The 27764-nt window shown below is 40.1% G+C and overlaps 1 protein-coding gene across 1 annotated transcript in view; it reads right to left on the minus strand.

The window, feature by feature from the left end:
• Positions 1-9877: 9877 nt before the first annotated feature.
• LOC121278801 (A-kinase anchor protein 7-like) overlaps positions 9878-27764 on the minus strand; it is a 184790-nt gene continuing 166903 nt past the window's right edge. Inside the window, exons 6-8 of the mRNA XM_041189254.1 lie at positions 26073-26185; positions 13289-13436; positions 9878-10488 (exon numbers count right to left, since the gene is read on the minus strand). Of these exons, the coding sequence (XP_041045188.1) occupies positions 9878-10488; positions 13289-13436; positions 26073-26185 (872 nt within the window). The remainder of the gene's footprint in view (positions 10489-13288; positions 13437-26072; positions 26186-27764) is intronic.

A 27764-nucleotide genomic window follows, 5' to 3' on the forward strand; every position in this document is an offset into this window, starting at 1 on the left:
AATATACCTTGACATTTCCTGAAATACTTTTTCTTTGAAGGTGATCCATTGTTCAGCCACCATCTTTTCTGCCAACATTTAATTCCAATTCACATGACTCAGATGTATTCTCATCCCATTGAACTTGGCTTTGCCCCAATTAATTTGCCAATCTAAACCTTATGATACAATGGTCACTGTCTTCTAAAGGCTGTCCCACTGATATTTGATCTACTTGGGCTAACTCATTCCTTAGAACCAGGTCCAACAGTGCCTTCCCTCTCATTGGACTGGAAACATACTGCTGCAGAAAATTATCTTGCACACATTCCAGGAACTCTCGCTCCTCTTGACCCTTTGGACTATTCCTGTCCCAACCTAAATTTGAATAATTGAAGTCCCCAATTATAATTATGCTATAATTCTTGGATCTCTTGTAATTTCTTTGCTAACTTGTTTCTCCACATCCCTTCCACTGGTTGGTGGTCTATACACTACACTGATCAGTGTCATTGCATCTTTTTCATTCCTTACCTCTAGCTAGAGAGATTCTGTCCTTGACTTCTACAGGCCATGCTCTCTCTCTCCAATACTGTCATGCCATCTTTAATCAATACTGCCACTTCCCCACGCCCCCACCCCCTTTTCTCCCTTTCTTGTCTCTCCTAAACACCTTGCACACCCAGAAATATTTAATGCCCATTCCTACCCTTCTTTGAGCCAGATCTCTGTTATAGCAATAATATCATAGTTCCTTTTGTCAACCTGTGCCTGCAGTTCACCAATCTTATTAACCACACTCCGTGCATTCACATAAGTGCACATTAGCCCTGGTTTACACTATTTTAATTTTCGGTCCTACTCTGACCCCCATCTAATGACTTACTCTAATTCTATCAAACTCTCCAAGTATTCTGTCTATCTTGATACTACTCTCTGATATATCCTCACTATCAGTTAATACTTCTCTACTTCCCACTGCTAGTTCCTCTCTTCTCCACTTTGAATTTCCCCTCAGTTTCCTATTCCCCTGCCAATCTAGTTCAAACCCTCCTCGACAGCACTAGCAAATGTCCTCACGAGGACATTAGTCCCAGTCTTGTTAAGGTGTAACCCATCCTTCTTGCACAGGTCCCACCTGTCCTAGAGCCAGTCCCAGTGCCTCAGAAATCTAAAGCCCTCCCTCCGACTCCACTTCCCCAGCAATGTGCTCAACTGCTCAGTCTCCCTATTCCTATGCCCACTAGCAAAATGCACCGGGAGTAATCCTGAGATTACTGCTCTTGAGATCCTGGTTTTTAATTCCCTTCCTAACTCCCTAAAATCTGCTTTCAGGACCTCATCCCTTTTCCTACCAATGTCATTGGTCCCAATGTGGACCACAACCTCCGTCTGTTCACCCTCCCCCAAAAGAACGTCCTGTAGCCACTCTGTGACACCCTTGGCCCTGGCACCAGGAGGCAACATGCCATCCTGTGTTCATGTCTACGGCCACAGAATCATCTGTGTGCTCCCCTAACTATGGAATCCCCTATCACTATAGTACTTCCACTTTTCCTCCTCCACTCCTGTGCAGCTCAGCCACCCGTGGTGCCACAAACTTGGCTTTTGATACAGTCCTCTGAGGAACCATTTCACTCATCAGTATCCAAAATAGAAAAATGGTTAGAAAGTGAGATAACCTTAGGGGATTCCTTTGCTAAAGGACACTAATGAACCAGATGGGTTTTTTATAATCAATTTAATAAGTACATGGTCACCATTACTAGCTTTTTAGTCCAGATTTATTTCTCAGCTATTATAGTGGGATTTGAACTCAGGCCCCCTGCATGATTAGCCTGGATAACATAACCTCTATGCTGTCATTCCTGACTCTCAGATGTGGATACCAATTTTTGTTATAGAAGTCTCCAATAATTGGTGTGGGGGACTTTAGACTACTTTTTTTCATGACCTACAGTCCTTTGGTAAGTTTTCCCAAGTGGCTATACTTCACAAGATAAATAGTGACTGTCAGTAGGTTATTTGACTGTAGGGCAGCTCAGATATGGAGGGCTGAATAGTCTGCTCTGTGCTGCATCAGGCTATGATGATCACAGCCTAGCCTGATCTTGTCCTCACCTGACCTCTTTATTGCACTCACTTGTCCAGCAGGAATCCGGAAACTAAATTCTGGTATTTTTTCTTCTCTCGCATCCAGTAATAGAGTAGTCATGACCCACAGGTAGCCCAGACAAGACCAGTTATTTTAGAAGATTGAACTTTGGCTCTTTGTTCTCTTTACAGCTTGGCATTGCAATTGGAATTGGACTGAGAAGGAGACTAAAGTTATTATTTTCTTCCTTTGCCTTTCAAATTTACATTTTTAAAATTTCCCTGAAAAAATTCAAAGCCTAAAGGGATGACACTCCACACTTGTTTAATCACATTTAATTTGCAAATTAGATCATTACAAAATATTAAAGCTCGCATTGACAATACTTAGCCTTCTATAAAAAGTTTAATGAATAAATACAAGTAGTTCCAAAAAATTGGGGAGGTAGGCTAAGGAGGAAATGTTTTTGCAAAGCAAATAGAATGCTGCAATTCCAACAGCAAAATTTGGATATTAGCATTGAATTGTGCTTCTGCCCCTCACTTGAAATTATTAGATCATTTACCCATAAATAATGGTTGGCACCATTTGCTATGCTGTTATTTTAAATAGCAATTTTTTGATTATAGCGAATGAAGAAGTCAAAGAGAAATTACAAATGGAATGGGGAGATGTAGGCCAATGCACTGGAAGGCTATTTTTTACCCAACCCTATGTGCATCTGCCAGTGGCTCCTTTCTCCACTATGCCATATCCCACTTGAACTCTAATTCCACCCTGTCCTTTCAAAAGAATGAGATACATTTAAGAAAGTGTGTGTGCGCTAGAAAGCATACAAGAGTAGGAAAGCAAGCAAGATTGTGCAAGCACAAATGCGCGAGAGTGGGCATTCAAGCAAGGAGAGAGTATGAGAGAACATTGAGTCAAATAGAGAAAGAAAGCAAGAGAACGCAAGAGACAAACTGAGGGAGTGAGAAAAAGTGAGTGAGAAAAAAATGATTACGTAAAAGCCAGAGATCAATAGAAAGCAAAAGCAAGAAAAAGTGACAACTCCGCAACCCATCAACCCACTCATCCACCTGCCATCCTGCCTACCCTATTCATCTCACCCACCCTTCCCACTTACCTCACCCACATATTCATTCACTCATTCATCCACTCACCCATTCACAAACATTCTTTCATCACCCATTCAGTAATATTCACACTAAACATTTAAACTTGCCATTGTTACAGTTAGAGCTGTAAAAAAAAGGGGCCACGGCTTTTGCATTGATTTTCTTCACTGCTCTCTGCGAGGATTCCTGCACTGAGGGAGTTCTTCTGCATCGTGGATTGGAAGTTGGAGTCTTTTCAATGTATTCAGGTGAGTGGGCAGTTTTCTGTCTAATCAGTATCAGACACAGGGGTTCCAACTCTGTTCAGAATATTTGGACCAATGATTAATTGATTAGAAAGAGATAGTTTTATTTAACATACTATTATGGATAGGGATGGGATAGAACTGAAATTCTTGTTCCTTTTCCTTGTTGTCCATAATCAGTGGAGGATGTGCCTTTCCTAACCTGAGTGTATGGTCAATTTGAATAACCAGCAGCAAGCTTTCCATGGGTTTAAATAAAGATGGTTATTTGTTCACGCATTCAACCCAAAAATCTAATGCTCCGACATTAACTATTTTCAGTGTGTGTCTGAGTGAGAGATAATAGTGCACTTCTACAGGCAATAAACAAAATAGTTTGTAATTCACGTGTCTGGCTCATTTTGAAAGAATGCATGCATTGCATGCCTGAAGATGATGTTTTCATTCCTTAAGTGTAGCTGAGCTGGATTCAATAGCTGGGAGTTGTATATCAGAATTGTTGCAGGATTCCCTCGAAGAGATGGATTTTCAGCAGGTCACAAAGTTAGTTACTTGTAGTTTAGATACCAAGAGGTTGGTTTTCTGTATTGGTTGACTTGAAAGGGAATAGGCTTGGAGATCTTATGATGTTGTTTTCTCGAGTCTCAAGGCATAGCTGTTTCCTGCTGCTACTGTTTCTGCAGTTGTTCTGAGTAGTTCTGCAGACAATACTTAAAACATTTTTGTAAAAAAGGGAGACCAACATGTGGCCCTTCCCAGCTGTCTTCCAAATATGCTGTTTGGCTTAAGTTAATTAGCAACAACCTGGGTCTATGTGTTTTTAGACATCCACCCTGAGGGTTTGGACAATCAATGTCTTGAGTTCAGAATGACCCATTCAAATCAGGAATGCAGTTTGAATGCTCTCAGGCTATGGATATTTACACTTCTTTAGACTGCAATGTCCCTTTGTCCTTTTGAGAGTGTGTGGCAGTTTTGTGGAATCCATAGACAGACACAGGTGACCCCTCAGCAGCCATCTTTGGCAGCCCATCAGTGTCTGTTTTCAAAGAAAAGTTTGTTTTGGAAGATTCCAAACCTATTAGTGTTTTTAAAGTTATGAATAGAATACGCCTGTACTGGGCATGATACTTAAACATAAATGTTATTAACAATTAAAAATAATACACCAAAACAGAAATGCAACATGCACGTGTATAAACACCCGCCTTCTTGAACCACTGCCATTCATAATGAATATATAAGTATCATTAGCCATGTAACTTAATTGCTTGAATGCAGTTGATACCATACTTTGGTACCCTATTATTTTTTAAAGTTGGAAAGTATCGATTTAGTGAAGCAAAGAACACCATCTTAGTAATACCATGCTAAACTTGTCTGTAAGGAAGTTGTAAGGAAAGTAGTCTAATTACATTTTAACTATTCAAATCTATATTCTATATTATGCTCAATGATAAGACTTCTACTTCAGATACAGAATAGGTGATTGATGTAGTTTTTCCTATTATATGGCTGATTTTGAGTTTTTGATGAAAATGCGATAGTATAGGAAGTGGTAAAAAGCAAAGATAAAATAAATACACAAAAGGTATACACAACCCTCAAACCCGAAGTTGAAAGTCATGATGACAAACATCCCTTTTTTTTTTTAAAAGCAGCTATAAAACATTTAAATATCAGGCAAACAAATGAGCCTTCATAATGTGTTACATGTTCAGGACTACTATACTTTCTCTGATTCAGTGATATCATTTGATCTCGTAAGCAATTTAAACATTTTACTTCTTTGTTAATTTTTTTTATTGGTTCATGGGATGTAAGCATCATTGGCTGGGCCAGCATTTATTACCCATTCCTAATTGCCCTTGCAGTGGTGAGCTGCCTTCTTGAACCACTGCAGTCCATGTGGTGTAGATACACCCACAATGTTGTTAGGGAGGAAGTTCCAAAGTTTTGACCCAGCAACAGTAAAGGAATGGCGATGTATTTCCAAGTCAGGATGGTAAGTGGCTTGGAGGGGAGCTTCCAGGTCGTGGTGTTCCCATGTATCTGCTGCCCTTGTCCTTCTAACTGGTAGTGGTCCTGCATTTGGAAGGTGTTACCTAAGGCAGCTTGGTGAGTTCCTGCAAGGCATCTTGTAGATGGTACACACTGCTGCCACTGTATGTCTGTGGTGGAGGGAAAGAATATTTGTGGATGGGGTGCCAATGAAGCAGGTTGCTTTGTCCTGGATGGTGTTGAGCTTCTTGAGTGTTATTGGAGCTGTGCTCATCCAGGCAAGTGGAGAGTATTCCATCACACTCCCGACCTGTGCCTTGTAGATGGTGGACAGGTTTTTAGGGACTCAGGTGGTGAGTTACTTGCCACAAGATTCCTAGCCTCTGACCTGCTTTTGTAGCCATAGTATTTACGTAGCTAATCCAGTCAGTTTCTTGTCAATTGTAACCCCCAAGATATTGATAGTTGGGGGATTCAGCAATGGTAATGCCATTGAATGTCAAGGGGTGATGGTTAGATTCTCTCTTGTTGGAGATGGTCATTGCCTGGCACTTGTGTGGCACAAATGTTACTTGCCACTTGTCAGCCTAAGTCTGGATGTTGTCCAGGTCTTGCTGCATTAGGACATGGACTGCTTCAGTATCTGAGTTATCACAGATGGTGCTGAACATTGTTCGCTTATGATTCACATTGCCACTTTTAACCTTATGGAAGGGATGAAACAGCTGAAGATGATTGGGCATAGGACACTACCCTGAGGGAATTTATTTCTTGTTACTCTAGATCTACTAGTAGGATGATCTGGAGATCTAAAAGCACCCCTTTTTTACGATTTGGGCTGATTATTTGTTTCTTTTGCAAAGAAATTTCTGTGTCCGTAATGCAAATGTGATCAGTCTTGCTCCTAACAATGAACACCAGAGTCTGAAATTACCTCAAGAGATCTGCCAAACGCATGGCTTTCCTTATTTTGGATTTTTCTGCATGTCTTGCAAAATTACCACCCTCCTGGCAGCCATCTGCAGTCTCATTCTAAATTAGAAATATTTGTCCTAATTCTTATCTTATCTCAGACATTATACATGCTGGGTCTGGGGATAGGGATGGTCTCTCCTACCAGGACATGAGATGCTTATGAGATGTTTAACTTAGCAGATCACATACTAAGCTTCTCTTTCCTCCCTTAATGTGTAGTTGCAGCTTTCCAGCAGTTGTACTGGTACTTTGTTGTCATTAACACTGTTATGAGTCTTTAATGTTCATCTTCACCAATTTTCCAAAACATGGATAGAAATTACTGGATTTCATTAGCTTAAATAAAGCACTAAAACAATTCATTTCAAGCCTTACCAAGTTTTAACTTGGTCCATCTTTGAAGAGATTGAAGCAGTATGTGTAAAATAATAAATAAGGCACCAAAACATGGTGACAATTGCATTCAAGCCATTAAGTTAAATGGCCAATGATACTTGTACATTCATTATGGACAGCAGTGGTTCAAGAAGGTGGCTCACCTCGACCTTGCCAGTGATGCCCACAGCCCAAGAAATAATTTTTAAAATACTCATTAGAAAAGAATAGCTCCTGGAAGAATATTAATCCACAATATAGTCTTCAGTTATCTACTGTTAGGTAGAAACAAAGTCTGCTATGCAATTGGAATAAAAATCTGGTTATAGTAACTAGTTATCTCTGTGCAAGAAGTCAGATTGTCTTGTTGTCCTTTAAATATACAGCTATATTTGTATCACATTCCTTTAGACAAAGTTTAATTTGCTCTTAATAATTTCAAATCAGTTATGTTGAACATTCCCCTGCATTCACTCTGCCCTTTCGGTTTTGCTCCCTCTACAGGACTGATGTAAAAGTGTTAAATTTTGTTACCGTTATAAACCGCGCAGAGTCTAGCAATTCCCTAGATTTTTAAAACCCAAGTATTACTAAAGCAGCTCTATAATTCCATTGAAATTCAGTGAGCCCAAATCAGAGATTATAGTTCAGTTACATTTCATAACTTGCGTGAAAAAAGTACATAATGAAGCTTTTTAAAATTCATGCTCGACAAGATCAGTACGTTCCGTTTACCCCCATCTCTCAAGATAATTTCAATGACTGCACAAACTATTGAAAGCTCTTTGAGGAGTATGTTTAGTTCCATGAGTACTGTAGCAATGTCTTTCACATTTCATGCAAGTAATCATGCTAAGCTTTTATCAATTTAATCTTTAAATGGTAGTATTAGATAATTGCATAACCACTGACTAGTTTTGAAAAGAAGTAGTTCAAATGTAAAACTATTTATAAAAGTTCCTTTAATGAATATGCTAGTTTTGTTTTGACAAAAAGAACTAAAATCTAAAGCAAAGGTTCCTACTACAGTATCCGCAGTATTTTGAGAAATTGAATTTAGAATTAACTTATTACTGGAACAATAGAAAAATACATTGATTGATCAGTAGCTTCACATTTATCAGAAGCATTGCACAATAACATTGAATTGTAAAAAAAAATACACATTTAGAGTGAGTAATTAAGATGCATAATAAGAATTTAGCTCAAGTGAAGCAATTGTATTTACTTTTAGGGTTTTGCTGTAGCATCTTCCATTAACTAAAGTATTGATGCAATCGGCTATACAGTTAATGCAATTATCACAATTTTTCAAGCTCAGTGAAGTTGATGAGCCTGAGGGTTGCATTTAACACATCTGATCAAATGTGAATCTGTCAACGGAAAACTATTTCCAATTCTTTGATAATAAGTCCAAGTTATAGACTGTGGCCCATGCAACAGTAAGCACACTTTGCCGAATTGCATTTTTAAAAAATTCCAACCCAGATTTGGTAGGTTTTCTTAATTTTATGGCAGATTGCAGTAGTCACAAGCGTCTTATATTTCTTATTTGCAGTATCAAAAGCTTTTGCTCCCTTGTATGATCTTCACCCAGACCAAAAAACTTCCATCAATATTTTTAAAAAGGAAAAAATTGGTAAAATATTGAGTTTGATATATACATTCATCATGATGGTGCCATCATCAATGCCCAAGATTAATTATACCAATATTGAGCTGCAACGAAAGCTGGAAAGCATAAAACATGATGCAGCCTATTAATTATTTTTTGTCCCAGAAAAGAAAGTTTCTATTCATTCTTTCCCTTGCTCACTTCAAATAGGTTACTTAAATACATTGTCATTTAACCAGAAACGAGATGACAACATGTGAATGCACACAATATGAAGGGACTGGGCACTGAGAAAAATTGAAGATTAACAATGTCTTTCCCAGAACATCAATGTTAAGTTCCAGCTTACTGGTGAGGTCTCCAGGAACAGCAATCCCCACATGTTATAAAACATTATTAATCACAAAGGATCAATCACAGTGCTAGCACTTGGCTACTAGTAAGGAACAGTGATTTTACCTACTGCTTCCACCCACCACCACCCCTCGCCCCATCCTGGCCCCCTGCTCAGGGTAATATTACTTGCACATATAATGGTTGAGTTGTGTGACTCCAGTACACTCAAGCATTTCTGCAGGCAGAATGCATTTAATCAATATGTAGAATACCTTATCGGGTGTTGTATTTGCTGGCTGGTCAAATACAATATCTATTTGCTAAGTAAGTTGGAGAATCACATTGGCCATTTGGATATAAAACACAGTGGGCTAATAATTGGAGGGCAGTCATTAAGTGTCAGCCTTGGCTCAGTGGTAGCACATGAGTCAGAAGGTTGTGGGTTCAAGACTTCCTCCAGAAATGTGAGCACATCATTTAGCCTGATACTTCAGTGCAATGTTGAGGGAGTTATACATCGTCAGAAGTGACATCGTTTGGGTGAGATATTAAACAGAAGCCCAATCTGCCCTCCTAAATAGGTGCAAAGATTTCATTGCACTTTTTATAGAAGAGCAGGGGAGTTCTATTCAATTTATTGGCCAATATTTATCCCTCAGCCAAAATTAATTAAAAATCATTGATAATTTTCTCATTTCTGTTTGTGGGATTATGCTGTACGCAAATTTTGATATCTTAGATATAGTACAATCATTAGAAAGGTTATTTTTTGGTCTAGTCTGTACATGGAAATTGTCATGTTCAGCCCTATACAATTTTCTGGTAGTATCATGGCAGTGGTTTTAAAACATAGCAGTTAAATAAAATTTGGTTATTGCAACATTGTTTCATTGTTATGGTAATAGAGGCTTTGTTATTGCATTCTATTTTGAGGCAGTTAACTAGTGATTGTACTTGTTAAACATATTACACATACATGCTACCTTTTCCTAGGTATTCTAACAGATTTTGGAACAACTGATGTAAAACCTTGGGTATCTAATTTCTCCCTGGTAGACTGTGGGAAGACTCTGCTGAAAAGCAACCAAGCTCAGGGTGGGCAGAATATCCTTCATCCAATGTCCTTCCTGCAATATTCTCAGATATTTTGACAGGATGCATCAGCAGGATTACAAGTATGAACCAGAGTCAGAATGTTGACCAAGTCAGCAATATTCCGACTCAGTCCAGATATGTTACTGTTCAATTCTGCAAAGCCACACTGGACAGACTTCTCCAACTGCTCCATTTCAGACTGCATAATGCACTTGAACTCTTGCATTTCAGTTTGTGTTGCAGACAATCCAGATAGGGCAGAACCTTTTTCAGGTTCTGTCTGAATGGTGGATGGCAGGAGGTCTACAATATTTTGTATTGTAGCCTGAGTGACCTCTAGACTAGACTGGACAATTCCTTTTAAATCCACTAAGTCATCATGAATTGTATCAAATCCCTCTTTCTGCACATGCGCAAAGTTAGTTGTGAGGGGTTGATTCACTTGCACCAAAGCATGATGAGGCAATGGGCTTCTTGAAGGACTCTGCACACTTCCTTGCAGATCTGCAGGCTCTATGGCAGATAGTTCTGTCAGATGGAGTGCAGAGACCATACGTTCCTCTTCATGGTCTTCTGACCCAAATGACATTTCTGGCTCCATCTGCTTTGCTGATTCTTCTGGAGATACAACGGCTCTGGCGACTCCTGAGTTCCCTAAAAGGAAGTTGGAAGAATGTGGTGTATTAGTAAGTGCTGTTGAAGACAAAGAAAAACTGCATTAACAAACAGCATTTTGAAAAATGGGGAACAATCTTATCCACCTCTGGCTGTATCGAGACCATCTTGGCTTTAAATGTTTGTTGCCCAAACCATATAAAATTGTTGATATCAAACTAGTTTTTGATTACATTACTGTTAAATCATAAATTGATTATATAACCAATATATTTTAAGTACATACATGATTTATGCTTTTACTGTTATATAAAGCATCAAGAGATATTGATCTTTGTGGAAGCTTTACAATCGATAGAAAACTTTGTATATTTCCAGGCTCTGGAAGTCCAGTTCATATCTTTGCACTTACTGTGGATTTGGTCACCAATCTGCTCAGTTTTATTTCTCTAAAGACCTTTTTATGCGACAGAGCTCCAAATCGCATTTTGTACATTTTACCAGACTATGCTCTCTTATGTTTACACAGGAGCCTAGCTAGGTGGGCATTACAAAATAGTGACTTTTGTACACAAATGCAAAAGCAAATGAGGGCATGTGAAGACCATTATATTCAGATCGGAACATAATGTAGGAACATAATAGGAGTCCTAATGTTATACCCTCAAGTGTCCATGTTGTAGTGTATTGTACTTAAATAGTGGGCCGCACAGGCAAACTTCTGAATGCAAGAGACACAGGGACAATTTATAAGAAGGACTAGCATTGCTGAACCCAAAATACTGAAAAAGATTTGACATTTGTAACATTCCCCTTTGATACCACAAAAGGAAGGTAGTAGCAGAGGCTACTGCTTGGATGGTCTTAATCTTAGGAGATAACACTTTCCATGAGCTCTTTACATAGGATATCAGAAGATAGATTAGGGTTTGAGAGGATAGTTCATCAAGGAGAAACAAGTGCCTTAGGTTATCGTTGATCTCCAGGACATTTCTAGATGAGAAGGATTTGGCTGCAGACAGCTGGACATGACAATCCTTGAGATAGTTTAGGCAAATCTGGCAATAACAAGACAAGTTGCACAATTGAGTTTGCAACTAGAGCTGATTCTGAAACTTAATTATGTAAAAACTTAATTATATGTCAAATAAAAACAATATTTCAACATTTGAATTCATTATATTAACTTGAAGAGATTTATTTCCAGCTTTGTTAATTATCTCCTCTGCTGAAGACATTGATTTCTTACTGAATGATGATTCTGCAAATTCTTTATGTTAATATATCTCAATTGGGTGAATATATTTACATCACTGGGTTACTGGTTTCTGAAAGACTCAACAGTTGCAATCAATTCAGTCTTTGCCACATTTCCAGAAGGTTGCTAGATTACAAGCAGGAACCCCCAGTATATTTCCCTCCCCTTTCTGGGCATATTAAGGTGAATTGCAGCACTTTACTTCGATTCTAGCCAGAGATCAGCTCATGTATTCACTGAATAAATTCTCAGCTACAAATCAATTCGATGTGCTCAGTCCTATATGCTCAATTCTTGTCAGATCCCTAAATAAACACTGGTTATGGAGCCATTACACTGGTTTGAGAATCCTCTGATAACTAAATCCTTTTCTCCTAGTGCCATCTACAGATAGAAAGTGGAGGATTTGATCCTCTGCTTTGCAAGAAATATTTCCATGATAATAATTCTGAATAGGCTCTGTGAAACCTCTTATCTTTTCTGCACATAATTCACATGCAAGAGTAATATGGTTGTTGGTCGACAGTTCTTCAATATAAGCAGATGTATTTCCTGCTATGCCATCATAAAGCTAAAGGCCATTATGTTTTGCCTTCATAATTATATCAAAGTTTGACAAGTCAAATGGCACAGTCAGTCCATGCACAGCATTGGCTACATATAAATTAATCCATTACAACCTTTCCACATCCTGCTTCCCATTTATATACAACTTATTTTAAAAGAAGGACCAGTGCTTGATTACACAAACTCATTTCTGAAGATGAATCTTGGTCTAACATTGCTTTTGCTGTATTATCATCTTTCTTTGCTGTATCATCACCTTTATTTTCCTTTCTATACTGACTTCTTTCTGCATTGTTAAATATCCCCCCACCTTTTTGAGAAGGATTTGGATTTCATGTAAAAGCCTGAAAGCCTCATCTCTCTCCCTGGTGATGCTCACTCTGTCAAGAGCAATCAAGATTCTTATCACTTTTCAAGCATTCTTCATTTAATTAAAAAGATGAGTCAATCTCCTCAGCCTGACCAAGTTCTTTATTAGCTACTAGCTTTTCTAATTGTTCACTGTATAACTATCCTGACATATTTCTTTTTATCATTTCCTTATGTCCATTTAAAATGATAACTTGTTAGCTTCTCTAATTCCCGTGTCATTAAGGGAAAACCAAATATCTACCAACTTTTCATCTGTTGCCACATCACTAGCTGGAAGCACCACACACTGGACATCTGTGTTTGCATTTATTTCACTATTGTTCAATTTGGTCTCATGCAATTTTATGTCATTGTTGCTTGGTCACTTATAATCATTGCTTCATTTTAGAGCAGATTTTAGATCAGCATCTGGCTGTACTTGTATTTTCCAAACTTTACCATCTTTCTGAGACGCGTTATTACACAGGCACTTTAACAACCTCACCCTTGCTGTTCACTTTGTCTTCTGAAATAGCGGTGCTATTTACTGCTTGAAATATAGGATCATTTACTGCAGAAATATTGAACTCACATATTACTATTTCTTCTGCAATAATAAACTTTTGGTTTTCATTTGGTCAGTTGTGGGATAATCATACTGACCTACATTTATTGAGCTCTCACAATGGTAATAACCAGAGGGCTGCTTTTTCTTAATCATTGAGCAGAGATCAATACGTGCAAACACTTCTGTGCCAAAGATGGCATTTTTATATTCCTTGTAGAGGTCTGGGCAGATTTTTCGAAAGCCCTGAAATAAAAAAAACAACACAACTAGGTCAGCCTTAGCGCCATTATAGATCTAATGTTTAGAATTGGTATGGATCTGTATCAGTATGAGGTACCAAAAATGATCTAACACTAACAAAAAACAGATTATAATTTGATAAAACAATCTACATTTAATTTGACCACATTGATAGGTTACAATGCTTCCTGAATGCTTGTCATTTTGTCTTGGATTTGTAAATCTTGGATCAAACCATCAACAGCAAATGTGCTCTAATATTAGAGTTTAAAATGTTAACCTTACTGAATGTTACTTCTCCCCTATCAAACTTCTAAACGTGAAAGCTTTCCAGAGAACTATTCCGGATCCTAAATATTTTCTAGTAACTCCATTAGGTCCAAGTCTAGATTAATTAATTTTAATACAGCCAGAATACACAGTTCATTGATTCCCATGGTTTGCTAGTGAAGGATTTGATGGAATTATTACATTTTTACAAACAAAAGTCAGGAATGACAGGGGAATCTTTCAATGATTGATAAAAGAACTCCTACTACTAGAACATAAACAAGATAAAGACCTCATCCTACATTTTGAGCAACAGCATGAGAGATCTGCTAGTTTTTTTTAAAATACATCTTACACATGCATTCTAGATAATTCTAGAAGTAAACTGTGGCTCCTATATTCATTGCTGAATGTTAAGTTATCCATTGTAAAAACATACCTGTCATCAATACTATTTTAATTGCTTTACATGATTACATCTCACAATGTGCTTGTTAAAACAATTACAAGAAAATGCTTGTGCTTTGGATTGTACTACTTCATAAACACACACACAGTTGTGTGTATGATTGAAAGCAGTTCATATAGGACAGAAACTTCAATCACAAACTGCATTCATTTTTCCCAAAACTGTTTGAATCTCTCCAATTAGCTTTCCATCCCTGCCACAGCCACACAAAATGGCGAGTGTCACCATAATTGTGGCCATAGGATATTATCCTTCATCATCCTATCTGCAACCTGCAAGATGATCCAGTAAAATCACCCTGAACCAACATCTCTCCTCCACTACCTAGCTGAGCGGGATTGCCCTTACTTGAAATGGTTCTTCCATCTGATGGTAGCCAGTCTTTCCAACAACAGCTTCTCTTCCAGTGCCGGAACTATTATATCTGGAGTTGCTATACTTGGGCCGCTTCTCTACCACAACAAAAGGCTGCTCCTTGTCAGCAGTATCCTCAAAAAGGAGGCCAGCTTCTGTGCACATACTGATGATGTCCAGATCTACCTCTCAACACCTCCAGTGACACCATCAGGTTGTTCATCTCATATCTAGTCTTGATAAGCTACAATTTCTTTCAATTCAATAGTGATAAGTCCAAAGCCCTTGGACAATTGTCCTTGGCCCCCACCACAAACTCAATACCCTTGACATCAAACACAGCCCTCTTGCTAGCCACTGTCTCAGACTGTTTGTAATCTGTGCTCTATTTGACCCCAAGCTTAGAGACTGACCCCTTATCTTCTCCATCACAAAGACTGCCAACTTCCAAGTTCTCTCTTAGCCCATGTGCTAGAGAAATCCCGATCCATATCAAAATAAGTGTGTTGGAGGCAGATTCAATAGTAACTTTCAAAAACAAATTGTAGATGTACTTGAAAGGAAAACACCTGCAGAGGTCTGGGGAAAGAGGGAAGTGGGAGTACTTGGACAGGTTTTTCAAAAAGCCCCTGCACAGGAATGATGCAAAATAACTGTCTTCTGTGCTGCAAGATTTTATGCCTGTCGCCTCCAGTCTTTGACTGTTCCATATTGTGTCAGAAGGCCTCTCATTCTCTTAGCTGTAACTCATCTCAAACTCTAGTGCTATTTTCTATCAGCAATAAGTCTTGCTCACCCATCATCCCACCTTCTTTGACCTACACGAGTCTCTGCTCCCCAGTATCTGAAATTAAAAATTCTCCTCTGACATGTTTAAATCGCTCATGGACTCAGTAATTTTCTATACCCTCCTCCACCCCTTCAACATCACCCTAACCTTCCATAGTTCCTGCGTTTTTCTCTGTTCTCGTATCTCTTTCCCTTTCCACCAACATTACTGACCATGCCTTCAGTCATCTAGGCCCCATGCTTTGGTATTCCTTCCTAAACCCCTCCAACTCCCTCCTTAAGACCCCCTTCTTTGGTCAAGCTTTAGTCACCCCTCCTAATAGCTCCTCCTTGTTTAACAGTTTTTAAAAAAAACTAATCCTCTGTGCAGTAACAAGACAATTCTTTTTACATTAAAACATAAAGCTATCGCATAAATGCAAATCATTGTTGAATAAATAAATATATACATAAAATTCAAAGTAACCTAAATAAATGTAAAAAGTCAGGTTATAATACTATGTAAATTTACAGATTTTATATGCGTCTGAAGCTTTGGAAGGAATTCTTGCATGAAGTGCCTAACACAAAGGCACCATCAGAATATAGCAGGGCATCAGCTTCAGTCTATTATGTTCCAAAAATTCAACTAATTCTACACAGAGGTCTCAGTATATGAAGAATCATGGCAGCACACCCATGTTGCTACCACAACATAGCAGTGTATATTTTCCAATAGAGTAAATTTTAGTAAGTTTTCTTTTTTTGTCATTTTCATCTACTTCATGGTTTTCTGACATGTGGTTAAAAGACAGGGGAATTGCCTGCTCCCAGCTGCCTCTGGAATGCTTATATCCAGACTTCAGGATACACCACAGGCTTCTTAAACAATGCTCCCTGCAGACATTAATGTTCCACTGCTGAGAGAGGCCAGCCTTAGAATCTACACACACACAACACTGTTCAGATGGTGAAGGGAGGGGAATGCAATTATTACCTGCATCAGTTGAGTGCATTAACATTCAATGCTAACCCAAAGCTTTCAAAACTAGTTTTAAAATTGTTTTGCGTGTGAAATAACGGTATTTCCACTTGCATTTTCCTAGTCTTGGTCTCCAGTTTCCATACCTCTCTTCTCACAATTTCCTTAAACTGAAACACTCCCCTGTTTTTTGCCTAAAAGAATCTGTTTGTTTCAAAATAGCAAACCATTGCCTATCCCATTTGTTAAATGGGAAAATGTTTTGTGGACATTAAAGACAGCTATCAACCTCCCCAGGAGGCAATGCACAAAAACAATAGCTTACTTCTGATTCTACCAATGAAATCAGTGAGCTTGCGAGGCTAACAAAGTAACCTGGAAAAACTCAGCAGGTCTGACAGCATCTGCGGAGAGGAACACAGTTAACGTTTCGAGTCTGTATGACTCTTCAGCAGAACTAAGGAAAAATAGAAAAATGGTGAAATATAAGCTGGTTTGGAGCTGGGGTGGGCAGGAGGACGACAGGTAGAGCTGGATAGAGGGCCAGTGATAGGTGGAGATTGCCAAAAGATGTCATAGACAAAAAGGACAAAGGGGTGTTGACGGTGATGATATTAGCTAAGAAATGTGCTAATGGTGACATTAAGTGTAGAAAGCAGGACATGCAAGGTACAGATAGTCCTAGTGGGGGTGGGGTGGGGGGAAGGGATCAAAATAAGCTAAAAGGTAGAGATAAAACAATGGATGGAAATATATTTAAAAATAATAGAAATAGGTGGGAAAAGAAAAATATATATAAATTATTTCCTGTTTCTTGGTAATATAGAACTTGAATATTGCTGGAAAAAAGAGACAGGCTGTTGAAGACATATGTCCTGATGAGTGCAAGACAAAAATCTTTAACAGCACATCCCTTTTCCGAGTGATAAATAACTAGGGAGCCATTGTGTTATGAACAACCTCTATTACCAGCAAACCTTGTGATATATACACCCCAGTCAAATCAGCATTGTTACTTATGCATTTGAATTAGTTTCACCAGTGTGAGCAACTTGCATAAAATCCAACTGATATATTGTATTTTCAAGTAAATATTATCTTCTAGATATTGCTGAGGCTGGAGTTCATGTCTCCCTGCCATATTTAACCTCAGCCAGAGGTGCAGCTATAGGCATTGGCCCACAGCTTAAACGCTTCTTCTTCAACATTAGATTGCAAATTCTACCTTGCCTACAGAAGAAACGATTGTCCTTTATTCATCACTTTGTTCTGGCAATACATCATGCAAGTGCCAAGCAATGATTATCTCCAACAAAAAAAATAATCTAATCACCTTCAGCTCCCCTTGGCATTCAATGGGATTATCATCACGTCACCATTAACATCCTGGGGTCACCTTTGGCCAGAAACTTAACTGGACCAACCACATCAATACTGTCACTACAAGAGTAGGTCGCAGGCTGGGAGTTTTGTGGTGAGCAACTCACCCCATCTCCCCAAAGCCTGTCTACTGTCTACAAGGCACAAGTAAGGAGTGTAATACTCCCCACTTTCCTAGATGAGTGCATCTCCATCAACTGTCAAGAAGTTCAACACCATCCAGAACAAAGCAGCCCACTTGATAGCACTCCATCCACTGCAGCAACTCACCAGAGACTCCTTCAACAATACCTTCTAAACCCCCAATATCTACTACCTAGAAGGACAAGGGCAGGAGATGCATGGAAACACCATCACCTATGAGTTCTCCTCCAAGTCACACACCTTGCAGACTTGGAAACAATACTAAAAAATTCTAAGTAATAAACTAATTCTTCATTGTTGCTGAGTCAAATTGTGGAACTCTCTACTTAACAAATCTGTGGGAGTACCTAAGCAACTGCCCCCACAAAAAGCAACAGTTCAAGAGATAACTCACCACCACCCATCAAGAAAATTAGAAATAGTAATATTTTTCATCTGCTAATAACCCTGTCATATTTCTTTTGTAATGGAAGACAAACTATTGGGGGTGTAAGTATGGTAATTGGATTAAGAACCAAAGTGACTGCAAGTGTCTAAAGCCAACAGTAAGAATTGGTTTTGATAATATTAATAAACCAAGAGGAACTTCAATCAGAGTTTTACATTAACCAATGAGAGGAGTTTGTTTTTTAAATCAAGTTGTTTAATTAAAAGGGGGACATATGCAGGTTGTAAAAGGTGTAAATATGGTAAAGATAGGGTAAGTTTGTTTTTACAAGTCTAAGAGCTAAAGTAAAGAATAGTCTAAACAAGTCTGGGGAGAAAGTGTTTCTAAAGAGACTGTTGAGACGATGATGAGATCAAAGGGAAGGAATGCATTCAAGGAGGTACTGATGCCCAGGTGGGGGCAGTTGCTTAGGTCTCCTAGAAAACAGCAGGGTAGCTAGTCAGATCTCCCAGGAGACAGCTGGGCAGAACTCCAAGATGATAGTGTGAACAAGACCAGACCTGAAGACCCAGTTGCTGTCAGCCTCAGAGGACACCCCAAGACAAAAGGCACTGTGGGATAAAAATTACTGGAATTCCATTTCGATTTTAAAATCTATAAGGATAGTTGTGGAACAGAAAAGGGGAGGGTTAGCTATGAGGGTAGTTAAGGTCATGTGGAATTATTTTAAAGCACTGTTTATTGTGTTAAGTCATTCTTGTGTTTAAGTGTAATTGTGTCTTTTTTTCCTTTATTCTTTTAATAAATGTTTACTTTCCTACAAAATCATCTCAAGTAGTCAGAGACATAATTTCCTGATTTCAGAACCTCTCCTCATACTATGCAAATTGCCAAAACTGTTTTGGCAGCTGCTTTAAGTTTCCCTCTGGGATTTGGGCAGCTTGGCATTTACCATCAGCCATGTATTAATACCTTCTCAAGCGCAATTAGGGATTGGTAATGACTGGTCTTGCCAGTGATAACCACATCCTGTGATTGAAAAAAAATAGACCACGTTCTAACTGGTTGGGGGGGTGGGGTCTGTGAAAAAGAGATCAGTGTTTTTTTTTTAAATCACATGATAGTGTTGTGGCAAGGTTAAAAAGTCCACCCTTGCTTTCAGAAGACTGTATTTCTCTGTATCAAATAAATACACATCTTAATCAGTTTGTTCCATAACTCTAAAAAAGGGCTGTTTGAACCATCAAATTGGATTGACCAAAAAGGATTACAATCCACTGGCCTTTCACCAGGGGTATAGACTCTGAGGCAGGCTGCTATTCCAAGAAAACCAGTCGGGCTATTTCTGGGCTTTTAGACATTGCTTGGTTGATGGTGCTGCATAATTGGGAAATTTAGCTTTGTTATCTTCCTTTGTTTCAGTTTAGACTTCAGAGAACAATAACTAAGAGAGTTGAGGTTTCTTCAGCCAACCTCTGCTTTGCCAGGCAGTTAATGATTTGGGCCTAATGAAACACTTAGTGAATATCCAATTTCAAATTAGATCAGTCCATCTCCTTTCCTTTACCTACCCTGATGTAAAATACAGCTAAAGAGTGACCGGAGATGCCTCATTGGCCAGGTTTCCTGTTGAAAGGCAGGGATTTCAAAGTTGTCTTAAAAAACTTGATTTATAGATACTATTCCTCTGCTCTCATCAGTTTTGCCTTGGGTTCAACATTTCAACTGCAGCTTACAAGTTATACAAGATATTACATTCATGTACAGCCAGAGAAGCTTCTATTTTAAAATGTACGGGATAATTATTTGAATTGATTGCTGAGGCTTATTGTTGGGAGCTTTAACCACAATGGATATTAAATTGCTATGGAAAATTGCATACATCAGTAGAAAAAGGCACCAGTCCCACTTAAATCTGACTGGTCAAATGTTCATAAATAGATTTTCAAAAAAAATCTTCTGAATAGATTTGCCAACATTGCAATACTGAATGTTTAACATTAGCACACAAAAAGTAAGCACAAATTCTACAGAGAAACACCAGTGTAGGTAAGGTATTGTGGGTAATGTACCCAAATTACATGCATGCAGTTTTGATTTAGATGGTAAGCAAGGATTATAGGGAGACCCTGGGAAGTTTTAGAAAATTTACTGTACAAACTGCCAGGGAAAAAGGTAATAGGGATATAGGAACATAAGAAATGACAAATAGGAAGAGACCAGCAGATCCATCAACTCCTCCCCAAAGTCATGGTGCAATCGAGCATCATGGTCCCAACACCATCCCTATCACCAGCAGCGATATGCTCTCCCTGAGAGGCAAAAAATAAAATTTAAAATAAAGCCCTAGACCAAAGAGGCAGAAGAAAGAAATTCCTTTCTGACCTCCAGAAGGGGATTAAGTTAATGGAGACCCCTCGATCAATACCCTGACACTTTATATGATAGAACATCAGCCACACAGTGAAGAATCTTCAAACTGCTGATATACAAAAACCATAGATGCGGACCTCCCAATTGTAGTTTACAGATTTGCCACAAGATGGTAGTGTTTAAAAGAGAACATGCAAGTCAAAATTCAAAAACGTGGATCATTATACGACTCATTGCAATTTACTAATGTATTCAAAACTACTTCACAGGAAATAACTAACTTAAACTTTTAAATTAATTTAAATGATCTGCAATATAAATGTTAAAAGACAGATTAAAACTAGCTTTTTGCACATCTGAGAATAATTTGGCACATATTATATTGCAAAATAAGATTTCCTTCAGTTCCAGTCAGTTAAATGCTGATATGCTGAAAATCAAACAATGCATCAGAACACCTTCAGAAGAAAGAAAATTGTCACACTAACATTGATTCAGAGACCCAGCATTCTATAAAGTGATAATGAAATCTCCTCCATTGCATCCATCTTGTTCAATCTACTTTTGTGAAACAGTATAAATAACTTCACATTGCCAAAGTTTCAGAAGTGCATCTTTGACCTGTCACCAAGAGAACACTTGGACTACTTGCTCCTAGAAAGTGGTTCTCAAACTGGTGTCCACAGACACCTGGGGATAAAATATGAAAACGTTTACTGAGCAGGGTAGGCTTTATGTGCGGGCACCGCGGTCAAGAGTAAGAGAATAAGTGGAAGCTGGAGATGGTCTAGGTGCCAGCTGGAAGGTGGAAGCAGAGTATGGCTGCCACATGTGCAGTAGAGTGGGCAGGCTGTCTCTCCCAAGAGTGGAGCGCACAAGGAGCGCCAAGAGTGGTATGAAGATCATTAGATTACCAGGCTGGTGGTGGGTGCCAGGTGAGTTCAGCTTTTTTCAAGTGGCGAGAAGATTTTGAAAAAAATATTTAAGTATATAAGCTCAAAGAAAGAAGTCCAAAATACAAATTCACCCAGGGTGCCATTTTCCCCAAGGCCATCCCTGTTACTGAGTATAACTATAAAATCTACTTATTTAGAATGAATCTTATGAGTTTAAATATTTAATTAAGGGGTTATAGATTATTCATCTGTCTGAAACGTGGTCCTTCAACCACTAAAGCTTGAGAGTTTTGCATAATGCTACTGAGACTACCAAAGGCTGCACAAAAGCAGCTTCCCTTTTGCCCCACACACATTTTGGGGGGGGTGAATTTTATGGAGCCCACAAGAGCAGGAAACATGGCGTGTGGGGTGACTGAATTAGGCAGGATACAAAATTTCAATTTCCCAATGGCCAGTAGAGATGCAAAAATAGAGTCAGCGGCATATTGGGCCTCATGCTGGCCTGTGGTGGGTTCGTACTTGGAATACATTTGCATGCCATGAATACACATTCCTGTAAAACTTTGCTTTCATTAAAGTCCTACTTTCAATACGGTCAGTGGCGCATGAGAATCTTGTCACACTCGGTTCACGTTTGTTTGCCTTTGTGCAGTTGTGTCCAAGGTCAGCGGTTTTCCCTGTTGAACTCTACAGCACAAGAGGATGGCAGCTTGCATGGAGAATGGAAGAGGGATCCAAGGGAGGACAGAGAGTGAGGTCAGGGGATGGAGGAGTGAAATGGAAGGCCCTGGTGTCTTGGGAACAGCCAAGGTAAGAAAATGAGAACATTAGAACATTAGAAATAGAAGCAGGAATAGGCCATTCAGCCCCTCAAGCCTGCCCCGCCATTCAATAAGATTATGGCTGCTCTTCCCCAGGCCTCAACTCATCTTTTGTGGCAGCTCCTCATATCGGGGGCGGGGGGTGCGCTATTTAAAAAAAACTATCTACCTCCTCTTTAAATACTTTCAGTGATCTAGCCTCCACAACCCTTGAGGTAGAGAATTCCAGACATTCACTACCACCTGAGAGAAGAAATTTCTTCGCAGTTTTAAATGAACGCCTCCTTATTCTGTAACTACGTCCCCTGGTTCGGGATTACCCCACTAATGGAAACATATTCTCAACAACTACCCTGTCAAGCCCCCTCAGAATCTTGTATGTCTCAGTAAGATCACCCCCTCATTCTTCTAAACTCTGGTGAATAAAGGCCTATTAGCTGTTCTTGATAAGTCAACCCCTTCATCCCAGGAATCAGCCTAGTGAATCTCTTTTGAACTACCTCCAATGCAAGTCTATCCTTTCTTAAATACAGGGACCAAAATTGTACACAGTAGTTCAGGTGTGGCCCCACCTACACCCTGTCCAGTTGTAACAAGACTTCCCTATTTTTAAACTCCAATCCCCTAGCAATACAGGCCAAAATTCCATTTGCCTTCTTAATTACTTGCTAAATCTGTATGATAACTTTGTGTATTATGCATGACACCACCCAGGTCCCTCTGTGCTGTACATTTTTGGAGTCTCTCTCCATTTAAATAAAAGCCTTCCTTTTGATTTTTCCTACATTAAACGCCATCTGCCAAGTTTTTGCCCACTCAACCTATCTATATCCTCCTGCAGGTTCCTTATGTCCTCATCACAACATGCCCACCTATTTTTGTGCCGTCATCAAATTTGGATAGATTACACCCTGCCCTCTCCAACTCATTAATATATATAGTAAATAATTGAGGCCCGAGGACCGATCCTTGTGCACGCCACTAGTTACGCCTATCCAACCTGAAAAAGACCCACTAATCCCAACTCTCTGTCTTGTGTGTGTTAACCAATCCTCAATCCATGCTAATACATTACCCCCAATACTGTGAGTTTCTAACTTGTACAAAAACCTTTTATGTGGCACCTTATCGAATGCTTTCTGGAAATCCAAATACACTACATCTACCAGCTCCCCTTTATCAACTTTACTTATTATATCCTCAAAGAACTCTAGTAAATTTGTCAAACATGATTTCCCTTTCACAAAACCACGTTGACTCTGTTTGATTGCATTAAGCTTTTCTAAATGTCCTGCTATTTCTTCCTTAAGAATGGTCTCTAGCATTTTCCCAATGACAGATGTTAGGCTGCCTGGCCTATGGTTCCCTGCTTTTTGTCTCTCTCCCTTCTTGAATAGGGGCATCATGTTAGCAGTTTTCCAATCCAATGGGACCCTCCTGGAATCCAGAGAGTTGTGGAGTATTTTGACCAATGCCTCCACTATCTCTGCAGCCAATTCCTTTAAAAGCTTTGGATGCAGGCCTGGCAACTTGTCTACCTTTAGTCCTATTAGTTTCTCAAATACTTTGCCCCTCGTGATAGAGACTGTTACAAGATCTTTCCTCCCATTATCTCCTTGCTTACCTGATATCTTTGGAATGTTTATAATGTCCTGCACTGTGAAGACCGATGCAAAATATTGATTTAAATTATCTGCCATTTCCCTGTCCCTTGTTATCAATTCTCCAGTCATCCTCCAAGGGCTCACGCTCACTTTAGCCACTCTCTTTCTTTATATATACCGGTAGAATCTCTTGCTGTTTGCTTTTATATTTCTTGCCAATTTACTTTCATAATCAATTTTCTCCCTCTTTATTAGCTTTTTAGTCATCAGCTGCTGGTTCCTAAAAACTTCCCAATCCTCTGGCCTACCACTACTTTTCACCGCTTTGTATGCCTTAGTTTTTGATTGGATACTCACCTTGACCGCCTTTGTTAACCACAGGTGGTTCATCCTTCTCATTGAGTCCTTCATTTTGACCGGGATAAATTTTTGCTGAGCGTTATGAAATATCTACTTAAATGTCTGCCACTGCTCATCCACTGAACTTCCCCTTAGCCCATTTCCCCAGCTTGCTTTAGACAACTCTTTCTTCATATGGGTGGGGGGGGGGGGGCGCCTAAAGGACATGGTCAGTACTGCCCAAATGTGGGTCCATCTCAGTGTGTTGGTAGGCAGAGTCTTTACAGGGCTTTGAGGTCACCTACATTTCAATTACCTCCACTGAGAATAATTTTGGACAATGTCCTTTACAATGCATAGTAGGGAGGGCCTGCTGAGCCTGCAAGCTCAGCCACATCCCACAGAGCGGCGATTACAACACTGGACACTAAATAACATTCAATAAAGAGAGTGAACAAAAAAAAAATGTTTCTTCCACAATAAAGAAATATCCCTACACCTCCTGTAACCATCAATGTGTGCCAAACATGAGGTACATTTAGCTCGCTAAGCTAGTATTAACAAATAACCAAGGTGCACAAATGCATAAAGTGAAAGCAACGTAATGTGAAATATTTACAAGAGAAATTTAAATTTAAAGAAACATTCATTCCACCGTTGTGCTCTCAATAAGTTTCATGTTAATGGCAATGGAGTTGGGCAGGAAAGTTCTGGCTGTGATGCAAAGCCTCCCATTTGTTCAGGAGACTCTTTCATAGCCCAGCCATTGTCAGCTGACGGTGGGTTTCACCACCGAAAAGCAGCCCCTGCCACAGAATTGCACTCGTTTCCCATGCATGGCGCCAGCACTTTAAATTTTAATTGTAATCATGTGGGAAGTGAGCAAAAGCAAGAGAACAGGGGGGTGGCGCCCACTTCTGCTGTCAGGAACAGGGGGGTGGCGCCCACTTCTGCTGTCAGGAACAGGGGGGTGGCGCCCACTTCTGCTGTCAGGAACAGGGGGGTGGCGCCCACTTCTGCTGTCAGGAACAGGGGGGTGGCGCCCACTTCTGCTGTCAGGAACAGGGGGGTGGCGCCCACTTCTGCTGTCAGGAACAGGGGGGTGGCGCCCACTTCTGCTGTCAGGAACAGGGGGGTGGCGCCCACTTCTGCTGTCAGGAACAGGGGGGTGGCGCCCACTTCTGCTGTCAGGAACAGGGGGGTGGCGCCCACTTCTGCTGTCAGGAACAGGGGGGTGGCGCCCACTTCTGCTGTCAGGAACAGGGGGTGGCGCCCACTTCTGCTGTCAGGAACAGGGGGTGGCGCCCACTTCTGCTGTCAGGAACAGGGGGGTGGCGCCCACTTCTGCTGTCAGGAACAGGGGGGTGGCGCCCACTTCTGCTGTCAGGAACAGGGGGGTGGCGCCCACTTCTGCTGTCAGGAACAGGGGGGTGGCGCCCACTTCTGCTGTCAGGAACCGCTGACAAAATTCAGTGTTCTCACTGAATGTGAAAGTGTGTGTGCAGAATGGAATGAGAATATTAAATACAAAATATTGGACATTTATCATTTGAAAGTCGGTTATTTTTAATAGTAAAACACATATCAATAGAACTTCTCTATTGCAGAAAGTGGATGTAAAATTGAATTAAAACAAAAAGTGATATACAAATCTTAGGCTTTAATTATTTGGCTTATTCACTAATCAATGCTAAGGCCCAATGGCAATTACTATCTAATTTCACCAGCAGGCCAAGCAAGGCAATACAGCTCATGGTTTAAGATTCATATTGGACACATAAAACCTTGCGTCAGAAGTCTGGAAAATTCCAATAGGTAACTAAGTGCAGGAAACCTTACAATTATTACCTTGCGGCGAAGTGCAGGTGATTTGGAAAGCTTCAGAAAGGTTGCATGAGGCTTGAACTCACTGCTGTCTTCAATATTCACACCTAATTCTCGAAACAATATCTCAATGGTTTCTGTCAAAAGGCAGAAAGAGAGAGTGAGTGTTAGAAAGCTATTTGCTCAGGCTGGATGAGTAATTCAGCTGCACCCAGAAATACCCTTTCAAACTGCTAATAACTAAAAGAGCTCAAGGCATTATACTTCGGGGAATGTTTGAAAGGCCTGTGTCTGCAGATGTAGACTAACTATTTCACGGTATCTCCTCATTTTATAGAAAACACTGTTTAAAACCCTATCAATATAATTATTCCTGATGTGTGAGGATATCAGACAAAGTGCATGATAAGCAAGATGTGATACCCATTTCTAGATACAAGTGTGCTTTCACTGTATGAAAAGGGTGGTGGTAAAATGGGGTACTGGAGGTTTCCATCAAGATTGAATACAAAGGCAAAAAAAGTCATTGTGCTCTGTACCAAATGATGCTTAGGTCACATTTGGAATAATGTGTGCAATTCTGGCACTCTCACTTAGATGGAATATAATAGCTTCAAAAAAGGACAGAGTTATTAGGGTAATACAGGTACAAGGAATAGACAAAGTAAATCATCTCTCTTAGCCAGTCCCTCGGGTTCAGGAATGACTTGCTGACACTAAAAATGAGTTCTCAGGTGACTGAAGAGTCCAATGCGCGACCTACAGTCTCTGTCACAGGTGGGACAGAAGGTAGTAGGGGGATCGGGTGGGTGGGCTGCCCAGGTTGCCATGTGCTCTTTTCACTGCCAACACTTGGCTTCAGCTAGCCCTTGGCAATGAGACTCAAGGTGTTCAATTCCTTTCTGGATGCTTTCCCTCCACTTTGGACTGTCTTGGGCCAGAAATTTCCAGATGTCAATGAGGATGTTACACTTTTTCAAGGTGTCAAGGCTGTCCTTGAAGCTTTTCCTCTTGCTGAGTAGAGCACTTGTTTCAGGTGTTTTGTGGCAGGCATATGGGCAATGGGGCTCCCTGCAGCGGTGCTGATTGAGTGTGGTCAATGCTTTGATGCTGGGGATGTTGGCCTGCCTGTCCTGCCAATGGATTTGCAGGATCTTGCGGAGGCAGCACTGGTGGTACTCCTCCAGAGTTTTGAGGTGCCTGCTGTACATAGTCCACATCTGAGCCATATAGGAGGGCAGGTATCCCAACTGCTCTGTAGGCCATTAGCTTGGTGCTGGGCTTGAGGTCCTAGTCTTCAAACACTCTCTTCCTCCGGCGGCTGAAGGCTGTGCTGGTACACTGAAGGCAGTGTTGAACCTAGTCAGTCATCGATGTCTGGCCTTGTTAACAGTGGGCTTCCAAGGTATGGAAGGTAGTCCAAGTTGTCCAAGGCCTCGTTGTGAATTTTGATAACTGGGGCCGGGGGAGCAATGCAGTGTGGAGGGGGCAGGTTGGTAGAGGATCTTTGTCTTACGGATGTTTAGAGTAAGGCCCATGCTCTCGTACGTCTTGGTGAAGTTGTTGATGATGGCTTGGAGATTGGCCTCCGAGCATGCAAAGATGCATGCACCCTTTGCAAACTGTAGTTCAATGATGGCGGATGGGACGACCTTGGTTCTGGCCTGCAGGCGGCAAAGGTTGAACACGTTCCTGTTTGTTCTGTAGTTTAGCTCC

Source organism: Carcharodon carcharias, chromosome 6, assembly GCF_017639515.1.
Source record: "Carcharodon carcharias isolate sCarCar2 chromosome 6, sCarCar2.pri, whole genome shotgun sequence".
Classification (NCBI taxonomy): domain Eukaryota; kingdom Metazoa; phylum Chordata; class Chondrichthyes; order Lamniformes; family Lamnidae; genus Carcharodon; species Carcharodon carcharias.